The sequence below is a fragment of the Macrosteles quadrilineatus genome, unplaced genomic scaffold, assembly GCF_028750875.1.
Source record: "Macrosteles quadrilineatus isolate MER2022 unplaced genomic scaffold, UCM_ALF_1.0 Scaffold_8__2_contigs__length_117827958, whole genome shotgun sequence".
NCBI classification, from domain to species: Eukaryota; Metazoa; Arthropoda; class Insecta; order Hemiptera; family Cicadellidae; genus Macrosteles; species Macrosteles quadrilineatus.
Window position 1 is genome coordinate 5,710,311 of NW_026542601.1, and position 13,532 is coordinate 5,723,842.

Genomic DNA, 13,532 nt, shown 5'->3' on the forward strand with positions numbered 1-13,532 from the left:
GTTAAAAAGATTTTAAGTCTAGCTTGAAATGAATAAAATTACCCAAGCCATTTAGGTTTTAGAGAATAAATTACTTAAATTGGTTAAGAACCACTAGTGCACTTAGAAGTAAATTGTACAATAAATTTACTGAGTAAGAATCTTACCATGTGAAGCCCGAATAAGACTTTTGCCATAGCTACAATTCTATCCACCACCTGAAAAACATAAATATATTAGTTACTATTTTATAAAATTTATTTAAACTAAAACATATTAAAATATTTGACTCAAGAAAACCAATAATTTATCACATCTTTTGCATGAGAATGTGTGGGAAAATAAATGACACTCAATAATCCAAAACTTGTTAGTCCGAAACTCTCGATAATCCTAGACTGCGCTGAATGAAACACCGGGCAATGTAGGTAGAGTGCAGTTATTTGATTTGTGTTGTGATACGAGTCTTGAATCTTTCCGGTCACTGTTTACAGTCCAGTTTCAACCTTGCCAAACCAATTGCCTGTCCACATAGACCTCGGGCCTGTGTTTCGAGTTTATGTAAGGGGTGAACTAACTGGTGCAGTACAAGGATAAATTGGACTGATAAAATTTAGTGACAGGAATTAGGACAGAAATCCCTGACATTGCTGCCGACCCACACAAACCTACCTTTGTCCAATGGTTCTGCTAGAACAGGTACTTGACTATTTATCTGTTAACTAATGAGTTTGAATGTTGCAAGTATGTCATCCTCTGAAGTCTGTTTTGATATTTTGTTTACAAGTTGGTTACGTTTGAGTGCACAACAGGTTACACATGGTACATTAAAAAATCGTGCCATTTGCCGTATTTGGGTACACAAATAATGTTTTAGAATTACTTTGTTGACTATGACGGTCATAGCTTTTTGTGCACACAAAATGATACTAAATTTTATTGTTTGAGTAGCGGTAGTGTTGTACATTTTGGGAACATAGATAAATATAAGAAATAAGAGTTTACGTAAAAATGTAAAAACATTACCTTAGCTCCCACAAGATATAAAGATCACTCAAAACAGTTTCTTGTCATGATCCATGGGAATTGTGCCTTTGAGCTTGAAAATAAGAAGTTTTCATCACCAACGCATAGCTGATAAAATTTATATGACTAAAGTGAAGGTGATAAAATCAAAATGTCAATGTTTATGACAATAAGGTGTTAAAGTAACTATCCATTTGACACAAGGGACTCAAAACAGTGATGTCCTTTACATGAAGGTTTTCAAATTACTTTCAAATAGACAAACAAGTCAAAGATATAAGATCTAAAACAATACTTTCCAATACTATGGTATAGGGAGAGAAAGTAAGATGAATGTGAATAAAGACATAACCAATTTACTAACCTCGTCTAACTGCTGAGGCTTGGCACCGTTGACCACATTGTCCTTCTTGCTGCCCAACTTAGAGTACAGGTAATGCTGCCAGGACATCTCGTCCCCAGGATCTATCTTGTCTGGCAGAGTCAACTGAGTCTTGGCAAACTCCACAATGTCGTATTCTGGCATTTTCTGTAACATTAAAATGACAAGATGATATAACTTCACCAGGAGTGTCTCTTTTTGTTATGAGCTTAAGTTTAACTGCCTACTAGTACTGTCGACCCATGCAGTACACTACATATTTCTTCAGCACAAAATTCAAATTCTGTGTATTTACCTATATTAGCTAGCAATCAAAATTGCTTTAATATTGCTCTATTGTTGGACAGCTAATACTGAGTTGACTGAGGTTTCAACAGTTTCAACTACAGCAGAACTACAACTATTTGGATCAGTTGGGACTGGGAAACTGAATCGTTAAGATTTTAATTTAAAAGATTTTTAATACGGATAGTAGTGGCAATAGGCAGATGACGTATTGCTCCAGATTGATACAACATAGTAGACTCGCTGCATGATTGTCACAATTGGCCCATATTAAAGATTGACTTATTGCAAACTGCAATAAACCTTATTTTACTGGAAAATTTAATTTAATTGTTTTTCCTCGATGTATTCTGGATGGTTGGATCTGGACGGTTGGTGTTCTGCTGTATTTGGCTTGTTTTGACAGATTGCTATCCTGCAGATCTTGAAAGTCCCACCTTAAGGTATCTGTCCTTGCAATGCTGCACCAGCTCCTGTTCTCTGCCAGCGAACAGGTTCAGTCCAACGGGCAACAGCCTCTTCAGACAAGCCACCATCAGACTGGCCTGCAACTCTTTGTCCTTGTCTCTCTTCTTGTCTCTGTGCTTCTTCTTCTTCTGCAAACACAAACATGCAAATGGTAATTTGTACATGGATAATACTTCACTTCCAAGTTGTAGAGTTTAAACATAGATAAAACATACTCCCTTCGTAGATTTGTCATCCTTATGGAACAGCTGAAGCCAATTTTATTGTTAGTTCTGTAAGTCCAACTGTAGAGGTCATGTTTTGTTTACAATTTGTTTCTTGTTATTTAAGTAATTTAAAACCTCATTTAACCAAATAAAACTATATAATCATGAACAATAACTGGTCCCGTAGTTATATGACCAAATAGTTAAGCACAAATCATGAAAATAACACTAAAATAATAGAAACAAAATTTCGTCTACCCCAGCAATCAGTGTGGACGTACATGAACTAGACACGAAAAACAAGCTTTAAAACCATTGTTTGACTTATAAAACACAAAAAAAGTCCTGAAATACTTTAAAAATTTTGAAAGTGTAATTGTCGTTTTCAGACGGTTTAGTGTGGTAGGACCAGTAGTTAAATGAAATAGTTTAGTAAACAAACTAACCTTGCTGCCCCCACCGCCGGCCGGGGCTCCCTCACTGACAACAGCGCTACGCCGAGTGGCTGTGGGCATGATCAGAACCATGTTGTCTATTTCATTGGCCGATATGAAGTTCTGCTCTTCACGTAGGAAGTATTGTGATTTCGACCTGTAAAAGCCGAAATGAGGGACAGTGATACTGGTATGTATAATGATTCAATGATAGCTCTAGGAAAGATGTTTGTTGATCAAAAAGCATCCATGCTGCACTCAAACTTTATTTTGTTACCATAAAAATAAAATATTTACTGAATGGTTAAAATGTGGGGGATTATCAGTAATCCAACATGGTTGCTGCAGCTAGTTTTGATTTACATTCACTAAACCATCTTTAGGAGTCAACAGAATGAAATATATTGCACAATAAGTCATATTGTCAGTATTGTCACATGCAGACTTAAACATGAACACTTATTAGACATGACCAGAATTGAGGTTGAAACATCGAAAACACCAAGCAGACCTTTGGGTCTAAACTGAAGAAAGTTCCACGAATGTAAACTTAAACTAACCATATTGAACTATCAACATTACACAATTTAATCAACTTCATAGTTTACAGTAAATCTCAATTATCACTCAATTCCTTTTTTTGGAAAAAAATATTCAAGTTTCAAAAAAGAATTGTTCGCATTATGAAATTTTCGCGGCCACAAGTCTCATGCAAGCCAATCTTTAAACAGTTAGGATTATTGAGGCTTCCCTCTCTCTATATATATTCATGCTTACTGTTCATTCAGAAGAATTTTGATCTTCTTTGTGGACAGCAGCATTTACATGCATACAACACAAGGTGCAAAGACAATTTTCAATACCGAATACATAACTTAAAAATCTATGAAAAGGGCCCTAGTTACATGGGTATGAAGTTCTTTAATAATCCACCAACAAAAAATTAAAAGCCAAATCCGTTTAAAGAGTTTTAAGAATACTCTAAAAAGTTATCTTTTAAACCAAGTATTTTACTCTGTAAGTGACTTTTTACAAAATTAAGCAGCATTGTTATATGTAATTGTTGTTTTAGAGTCAGACAAAAATGTTCTGTAACTTAATTGTATTTTTAGGTTTATATTGAATTGACAATGTCACCAGTTTAATAGCTTTGCTATGTATAAATGTTTTTATGCGACAATAAAGTGAATTTGGAATTTGGAATTTTTTTAAAGTAAAATGTTTTTATGAGGTCTTTGCAAAGTGCGTCTTGAATGCAATAAGGTTTGTTTTTGTTGAACATTGGTTCACCCAGAATAGTAGTCTGTCTCGAAGATGGTTGATGCTATTCATCTGAAACATCGGCCACTATAATTTGTCAATTTAACAATGGGTTCAAATCCCGAGGAGCAAGATTTGACAGTCCAATTTCATCCATGGAAGCTTATTATCAAAAGTCTTTCTTGGCGCACTAGTTACACAAATATTTGTCAACAATAGTCGCTTTACCAGATGTTGAATATCTCCGCCACATGGTTGTACAGGTCCTCAGCCTCCGGGATGTTGTTCCTGAGCCAATGGTTTCTCTGGAGGTCCACATACTTTATCAGCAGAGGGTAGAAGGAGTAGATGTCTCGGACCAGCAGATGCCAGTCTTCTTGAATCTGAGACTCCACCTACCAAACATACACGGGGACGTAATTAAATGAATAGCAAAAAATGTAATGGGAATACTAAACGTCTCACTGACGATTCTGCTGTTTGTCGCTATTCCACAGCTTCAAGGCCGGGAGGTAAATGTTTAGAATACAATGGATTTCACCTTCCCGAGTGAGTCACATTATATGATCCTTTTTGCCTGACTCAGACGTGTCAGTCAGCTGCTTGCAACACCAAATATGTGCATATTTTAAACTGAATATGGATGTATAGGATAGAACAAGACAAACTCTGAAGCTTTGTTACTGACTAGGAACAGTTAGTTGTTTAGCTAGGATCTGTTATGCCATTGACCTGTGACGTGTCATCGGTAGAAGACTTTAGGAAGCCTCTCAGTGACTCCTCCTTGTGGAACAGAGTGTCTGTTCTCTTCTTCACTCTCTCAGCCAATGGCAGGAACGGATCTTTCAGCAGCTCTTCTGACGAGTTGATGATGATCTGTTGAGTGTAAGCTGAAAGAGTATGGAAATTTCAATGAGCAAGCAAAAAAGTGTTATTCAAAAAATTGCTCCTCCAACTTTTGGCACTTAAGGCCTGTAGATAATAACAATAATATGTTTTCTCAATGGTCTTTATCTGTATCTAGGTAAGACTTTTTTGTGAGGAAAATGAAGTGACTTAAATATAAATTTTGAGTCTAGAGATCATTTAAAACAAACTACGCTGATAATTAAAAAAAACATTCCCTACTCAACCAATTTTTCACCCAAATTAAACTCCCAGATTTAAAAATGTTTGTTTCACTTGTTTACCTTAACAGGTAGTAGGCCTATCAAGAGTTAAAAGAACATATTCTGCATGAAACCGGGGTACAAATAAGTTCTGAAGAGGAATTCTAAACAAAGAGGCAAAATTTGCAAAAAACCTTATAGCCTACTTTCATACTGTAAAAATGTATAATCTTATGCTGTAAAAATTAAGACAAAATCATTTAGGCCGATCAAAAATGCTTCAAATACAGCAGAAATCACTTACCAGCAATTCGAGTCATCCAAGGAGCGTTCTCATTGCCAATGTTCTTTTTAATCATCTTCAGGACATTTTTCAGAAGCTGGTTCATATGTTCACTGGTAACCATTGTGACATAGTTTCTGAAAATAAAAAATATACAAATCAAATAAAATTTTTACACATGAATGTTAGTTTTTTAAATAAAATTTCCTTGATTTAACTAAGCCTATTCATACAATTTGTTTTCATTTTATGAACATAAAAGTCTGATTTCCAGGTTTTGATAGACACACACAGTGGGGATGATTAAAAGTACGAAACTACCTAATCAGAGACTCAAAAATAATAAACTCAAACCATTCCATCCGCCGTTTATTTATGTGGGCCTCCTCAAACAGATAGATGAACTAGGTACTCTTATTTCTGACCAAGTTTCTACTGTTAATCTACATTGCTATCTCCTGGCTGGGAGATAATTCCTTAGACAATTTGGCCATTGATTAGACCTAGTATCCTGCTCCTCTAGTGAAGCAGTTCTAAGCTTGTCTCAGGCTGCAACACGACATGTCAATTATTGTTTAGTTAATCTTTGACTGTATAGAGCATAGTAGTAGACATATGATTCCCACGTAAGTTGTAGTCAGTTTGATAACTAAGATAAACAGTAAACACTAATAATAGTTCTGTTGCTGCAGTCAATTAGGTAGGCCTACTGATTTCTGTCATATACAGCAAGACAAGCTGCTTTTTAACCAAACCAAACAGAAAGGATAAGTAAGCAAACTGACTACCCTATTCATACGTCAATGATAGGCCTTCTCTGATAGATACATTAAGTGAAAATTTAGTTAGGTTAATAAACTATCAGTAATGAAATGTATAACTAAATTTAAATGTTCAACAAGGCCAATACATAATAATTTGTTTTATTCACAAGCACTTTCGGAACCTAGGTTGCCATCGTCAGACTGTGTTTAAACTGGTACAAAAAGTAAATATTTACTTAATAATAAATTAATTTTAAATAAAGTAAAAACGGATAATGTAAAGGATATTGGAAAAATATATAAAAAATAATATTAGAAAAAATAATCTTTTGAATATTGGATATATTACAGTGTTGTTCTTGATGTCGTATTCACTTTAAGTAATTCCGAGTTAATCATTGGGCCGTCTTCAATTTTTAACAAATAATTTTGGTTTGTTTTTTCTATAAAATAAGATTCCTACGCATTAAGATGTTGATGTTTTATAATTTGTTTCAAAAGTTTAAGGTTTCCCAAATTGATTTTTTTGTTTGATTAGTAGTTTCTGTTTAAATTTGCTTACATACATGGTTTGTAGCTTAAGGTTTTGTCAAATTATTTTTAATGACCATTCATCAGCTGTTCATACCCGGCAGTGAGACTGACGTTGTCCGGTCCCTGGTTCCACCACACTGGCAGGTAGGAGCACAGCATGGGCATGATGACGTCGATGATGTGAGGAGCGTCTGCGTAAGTCTTCTCTGACTCCACAAACTGGTCTACTTCCTGCAGGATGCTGTCCAGGGTGGGCATCATGCTCTCCATGCGGGTCAGGATATCTGAATAGGACCACATTTTAGTTCAATTTCTTGGCTTGTAATCGTAAACAATGGCTTTAGGTTTGAAAGAGATAGAGTTTAGCTGTACTAGTTGATCAAATTATTATTTCATGTCCAAAGAAACTTATAACAAAGTCTACCAAACATTGATTCTTGCTTCTAAAAGAGTTGAATTCTAGTTTATTAAAAAAACACACTTATAAACTCATAATGAGAATGACTTATGATGTTGATATGTTGAACTACGGTAAGCTAAGCAACACAAGATGCACAATAAGCTTCGGTTGACGTGCTTGGACCATGAGTCCCTCTTACAATCAAGCAACACAAGTAGACTCCTCATCCCATTGTAAATTTTGAAGCTTGTTTTTCGTGTCTAGTTCATGTACGTCCACGTTGATTGCTGGGGTAGACAAAATTTTGTTTCTATTATTTTAGGGTTATTTTCATGATTTGCGCTTTACTATTTGGTTATACGACTAAGAGACCAGTTAGTTATTGTCTATGATTATATTTTTTTATTCAGTTAAATGAGGTTTAAATGACTGAAATAACAAGAATCAAATTGTAAACAAAACACAACCTCTACAGTTGGACGTACAGAACTAACAATAAAATTAGCTTCAGCTGTTCCATGAGGATGACAAAGGTGGTCCCCAACGTTGCTGTGATAGGAATTTAATGCTCACAGATTTGCTTGCAATCACAAGAGATGATCATAACATCCTGCAACTCTAATTCAGTTTGAAAAATCCATTAAAATTTTAATAATTGATTCCAAATAAACTATAAAGTACAAAGCAGATTCTCTATTGCAATTTGAATTAATATATGCGACTGTCTGCACTTTGATTCAAGATTAGACTCACCTTGGGCTTCTAGTGAGTGATCAGCAATGCGGTTGACCAGAGAGAACTGGTTATGCTTGTTGAGGTGAGGCTCCAAGTAAGCTACAGGGAATGTAGACGAGTAAGCGCCTAGACATGTGCCTAGCTGTGGCCTGTGTCGCTCTATCTCTGTCTTCAGATACTTCCTACAACATGACAGTTGACATTGAATTGTATACTAATGTAGCCATCTGTTACATCATCTGATCATTATTTTATGGCAAGTCTTTGTGTTTTGATTTCCAGTTCTATTTACAGTATTTAAACGTTTTATTATAGTCATAGTTATTATAGGTCACAAAATTTAGGCAGTTTGAGAGGAAGTTTCCCAACCACTTTTTCTGCTTAATATATGTAGCAGCTGATAGACGTTTTGACAAATCTCAGCTGTTGAGCTATGTTTTAATGGTAGGATCAAGACTTGGAGGGGATAGATTTCTTCCCCTAAAACCACCTAAATTTGTGTGCTATGAAGTACAGTTGTGATACCTTGAAGGAGAGATATGAACCCTAATTAAGTATTTACATTGTTATGAACGCAGCAACAGCAAAAATTATATAGACTAGAAATTGACAGTTTGAAATTTAAAAGAACGTAACGTAGTTGTTTCTATTTGTGCCACTTGCAGAATGTGCTAAAAGATTGAGTAGCCTAACAAATTGTCACTTAAATTGGTTATCCTTTCTTTCTAGATAAAAGTAATAAAAGCTACATTTAATAACAGTTCAAAACATGAGGTATACATTCACCTGTCATGAGTAAGAGTTGAGTCAATCCCCAAAGTGTACAGGCTTCCCAGCATCTTATAAGATGCTACTTGAATCTCATCCACTGAAAATAGAAACATACATTTTATTCACACTTTTTATTTATTTTTTACAATACAAATACTGCCAAATGCTATGAAAAAGATGATTGGTAACTGGTAAAAGTGAAAATGCCTATAGCAGTTTAAAAGAACGGTTAACAAAATCAAGGACAAACATTAATATTGACTAAAAATAGTAAGTTTACTAAATCCTCGTAGGTTTACACATTTTGTGCATTTTCACATCTGGCCAAATAATGAAAATGGTTTAAATACTTATAAATGCATTTTGTGCAGTCTAGACATAAATTCCCTCTCTGGCCCTGTCATAAAACTCTAGACATGCAAGTTGTGTCAATCCTGTCATTGTAACACCTGATGACTACAAGGTGAGATGAAACTATTTGTCACAGCAACTAACGGATTACCAATAAAACAGATATTTAAAGCCCTTATAGTATATCTTGGTAATCCGGAGCCAGCCCATCTTAAAAAGAGGTTATTACATGCAGCAAAACTTTTCAAAGCTCACATAATAGATCACTGCCATATTCACAGCCAGCGAGATGGTCAAACATTGCTGTCAGGACAGGCAGGACAACATCGTTGATGTAGAAGAGAGATGTGGACGTCTTCAGGTGAGCTCCTCGTAGATGGCTCTGGCGGCCCTGAAAACATAAGTGATTTTGTGATTAATCATTACTCATAAAGTCTTGAGACTGACTTTATTCAGGATCAAACCGGCAACCTTTTAATTTGCAGGTGAGCCTATGATTACTCAAATATCCTGCTATGTGTATACATATTCTCATAGTACTTAAAACTAAAATTGAACTGAATCCTGTTGATGTGCGTTCATAAGGATTTTACTTATACAGGGTGTTGAAATGGCCGAGCTAAAACAAACACAACAAAGCTGCAACAATAATGTTGTTTACGTAACATTTGCCTGTTTGTTTTCAAGTGAATACTTACATCTCTCAAGTTCAAGATAGTGCCATTCAAATCCTCAGCGGTGTTGTTGAAGAATGTAAGCATAGAAGTTCTGATGAACTCTGGACAGTTCTTGACCAGTGATCTAGAATTACATATCACTTCAGTATCTCAAAAGAAAAACACAGAGATTTAGTTGAAAATAACTCGTTTGAGACAAACTTAACATGTCCTTGCCCTTTATTGCATATAACACCTAAATATAAAATCAGATTTAAAACAAAAAAAATCATCAAATAACTTAAGGTAATAAATGAAGAAAAAAATACACAAACATTGGTTACAAGCAGAAGACTTACAATCAGAATTCATGTCCAACATTTAGCAGGAAAACATTTTAAAGATGTCACAGATTTTAGTATAAAAAATCATATACGTTAAATACCTTATTTGACAGTTATTCAGAAGCCCCTAGCTGATAATAATAACTTAAGAATATTTCCTACACTTACTTTGCATCAATAGCCTTGACCAGAACTTGTAGGCAACGGACAGTGATACGAACATCTGCTCCAAATGCTGCCAATCGTGAGCGTAACAGGTTAGCAAGTTTGCAGAACAAACTGTAAAAGATTAGATTTGAATACTTTATAGTTTTAGAATATATTAATTTTCAATAAAACTAAAGCTGTTAAATTCTGTAAAACGAACATATTACCAAAATCAGATTGAATTAATTAAAAATAACTAGGGCCTATTTAAGAACATACCTGGCAACCATTTCTTTTTCCTTGAGAGATGCTGCTCCTACATTGTTGGAAGCTGTTGCTACTGCAATGAAGTAGTTTCTGTGAGTGCTGAAGTATTTCTCTACAAGGGGAAGCACAACCTAGAATAGTAAGTTATATAGGTCAAAAACAAATCTCTCGAAACAATCTTAATGTCATATGACGTTATTGTATTAGAATATACAAACGCAAAAGAAAAACGGGCTCTGCTCTACTAGATGTAAAGCATTTATACAATGTTATAGTAATGTCATATTATGAGTTTGGGATAAAAAAACACGTAAAATTTAGAATGAATATATAATAATTATTAAATCCCTTAAATATTAAATCATTACTTTTACTTTTCAAAACTGATCTGTTAGTACTTTTTTCCATCCTTTATTTTTAAAACAATCTTTTTTAAATATTTATAACCTAATTAGGTCTGGAACTATAACTTTGGAGTTAATATTCAAAGTAGTTGTGAAATGTCATTTATTATAATTCCACTATTAAATAGTTTTAAAGTCCATGCTCCTAGAGAGGTGCAGTTCTCCAATCTTTTATGGTCAATAGTCATCATCATCATCACCACCATCACCATCACAATCATCATAACCATCATCACCATCACCACCACCCCCACCATCATCATCATCATCATCATCATCATCTCACCACCATCACCATCATCAACACCATCACAATCGTTATCATCATCATTACCACCATCATCATCATCACCACCACCATCATCATCATCATCACCACCACCACCATCATCATCATCTTTATTTCATAAAATGTACAGATTGGTAGGGCCTACATGAAATAGTGTCAACAGAGTGTTCTTAACTAAATTTCCAACTCATCGAATGCAAATTAAAGTATCAGAAAACAAACATAGAACAATCAATGGAGATAATGTTTTTGTCTTAAAGCGATTTTCAAATAAAAAAATTCTTGGATGAAGTAAAAGGCTGATTCAATCAAAAATCGTTTAATGATTTTTAAAACTTATTTGGATTCTTTTCTGATTTTAAAGTTTCTGGAAGGTGGTGTAAAAATTTGTTTTCTAAGTTGGGGTTTATTAAATCCTAAATCAGTCAATCCTTTATTTTCATGTAGCATAAAATTCAGCAAAGCTGATGTAACAGGTGAAATTGTCATGTGTAGTACTAACAACAACACACACACTTTACAAAACAACTTAACAATACAACACTTAAAACTTAACTTGACTTAAACTAAATATTCTTGGTGACCGATCTGAACTTGTTTAACAACCCTCCAGCTTAAGAGTCTTGTTCACCCCTGCGAAAACAATAAAAACATGTCTTGGTCGTCCCTCCCGATAGAATGTGTAAAGATATATGTTAAAACTTTTTCCCTTACAGATTAATGTTGGTTCTAGGGCATTCATACATGATATATCCAAGAAAATCTATAGTGTAAGTACAACAAATCTTAAAGTAATGCAAATTGAGTCACTTTAAACACTGATAAAACTAATTATTTTTCATTTTCAATTTTTTGAGGTATAAGAGCTCTAATAAAACTATTCTACTACATTGATACCAAATTTCAAGAAAATCGGTTGAAAAACGGCATCCGAAACGGGAGACGAAATTAACATGTTTTATCGGAGGCTACTGCGCTACTAGCCTTTTACAAAACTTGGCTCAGGTGGCAGATGAATCACCGACGTGTCGATTTAGTAGGTAGTCTTGTGTTTACGATGTTTTCAGAATGGCACACATAATGACCCTGTGCTACCCGCCCGTCCTCAACACTTTTCCCCCCAAGGCCTTATCCCCAAATCGCAACTACACCGGGGGTGATGAAGACTCTTAACACATTTCCAGCATAAATAAAAACTTACTTGTTAGACAGCTCTTGTTACTCAGCCACAAAGTTGTAACATTGTACCACAACTGCCCCACTTACTTTGGAGAAGAACTTGATGTCCCTAGTACAAGTCTTGAAGCTCGACCTCCTGCTGAACGTCGTGGAAGGCTTGAGAAGCTTCATGTTGATGGAAGCTCTGTCCATGTATTGTATCAGCTTCTCCAGTAGACTGTAGGCAAACCTCAACTCACCAGTAGACTGCTGGGCCATCTGCTCTTGCTCACTGGGACCTCCACGGCTGGGCCTGAAAAATGTTAACGATTAAACTCTCAGATTATGTAAATTTGTTATTAGGAGTAGGAAAATATTATATTTACAGGTATAAGAAAAGTCTTTGGGAAATGGACCCATGGAGTCAATGGTGATTGAAGTTGTAGGTAGATGTGGTAAAGAAATGAGGGAAGAGAGGAGTAAGATAGAGGAGTAAGGGGTAGAGTAAGAGAAACAGCAAGGGATGGACACAGATGAAAATGTCTACTTAATGGTTACACCCAGAACTTTTTTTCCTTTTGTGCCAACAAGTTTAGATTTAAAAGTAATGTAAGACCAAATCAATATCTGATTTGATGGATTTGAAAAAAAAAAAAAACATAACACTAATGTACACATTTCTACTCACTTGTGGAGTTTATAGCCTTGATACTGAAGATATTTGAGGAACTCTTGGGACCTCTCACGATCCTTCTTCTTTTCCTTGTCGGTCAACAGGTCGTAAGGAACTAACTGTGGATGGATCCCTCCACCTAACAAAGCATGCATAGGTTTGAGAAATATTAACTGCAATAGATAAATGTTACAAGCAAAAATCTGTCACTTAATTCTTGCAAAACAAAAATTGAAAATATTTTGAACAGGTTTCGTAGGAAATTTTGATTGTAAAGATTGTATAATCACTCTAAACTCTAGTATGGTCTGACTAAATCGACAATAGCAATACAAAGTCAAGAAATAACGGCTAGTTTAGCTTAGAAAAAGTCCAGGTAGACAATCCACGAATTGTGGATATTTATAGGCATGCACTGTGAATGCGATACTCCCCAGTGTGGATTAACGTCCGCACGGGTGAGTACTACGACTATCCGCAGTACTATCCTGATAATTAGACCAATTCGTAATTACCAAGGCAAAAATGTAGTTCGGATTCCACTATAAACTGTACGTCCCTTAGTTGACATTAGCTGTATGGGCTATTAATTAACAGCTGTGACTAA

At 35.1% G+C, this 13,532-nt stretch overlaps 1 protein-coding gene across 2 annotated transcripts in view; it reads right to left on the reverse strand.

Moving 5' to 3' along the window:
* The window catches only part of LOC129001661 (ryanodine receptor), a 168,616-nt gene that overhangs the window by 32,415 nt on the left and 122,669 nt on the right, over positions 1–13,532 (reverse strand). For both annotated transcript variants that reach the window (XM_054429036.1, XM_054429037.1), the window contains 16 exons: positions 12,941–13,064; positions 12,361–12,565; positions 10,414–10,532; positions 10,156–10,266; positions 9,686–9,788; positions 9,243–9,378; positions 8,652–8,733; positions 7,884–8,047; positions 6,825–7,014; positions 5,454–5,569; positions 4,773–4,930; positions 4,269–4,435; positions 2,793–2,937; positions 2,110–2,268; positions 1,370–1,534; positions 147–197 (listed from right to left, as the gene is read on the reverse strand). In XM_054429036.1, coding sequence (XP_054285011.1) covers positions 147–197; positions 1,370–1,534; positions 2,110–2,268; positions 2,793–2,937; positions 4,269–4,435; positions 4,773–4,930; positions 5,454–5,569; positions 6,825–7,014; positions 7,884–8,047; positions 8,652–8,733; positions 9,243–9,378; positions 9,686–9,788; positions 10,156–10,266; positions 10,414–10,532; positions 12,361–12,565; positions 12,941–13,064 — 2,195 coding nt within the window. The remainder of the gene's footprint in view (positions 1–146; positions 198–1,369; positions 1,535–2,109; positions 2,269–2,792; positions 2,938–4,268; positions 4,436–4,772; positions 4,931–5,453; positions 5,570–6,824; positions 7,015–7,883; positions 8,048–8,651; positions 8,734–9,242; positions 9,379–9,685; positions 9,789–10,155; positions 10,267–10,413; positions 10,533–12,360; positions 12,566–12,940; positions 13,065–13,532) is intronic.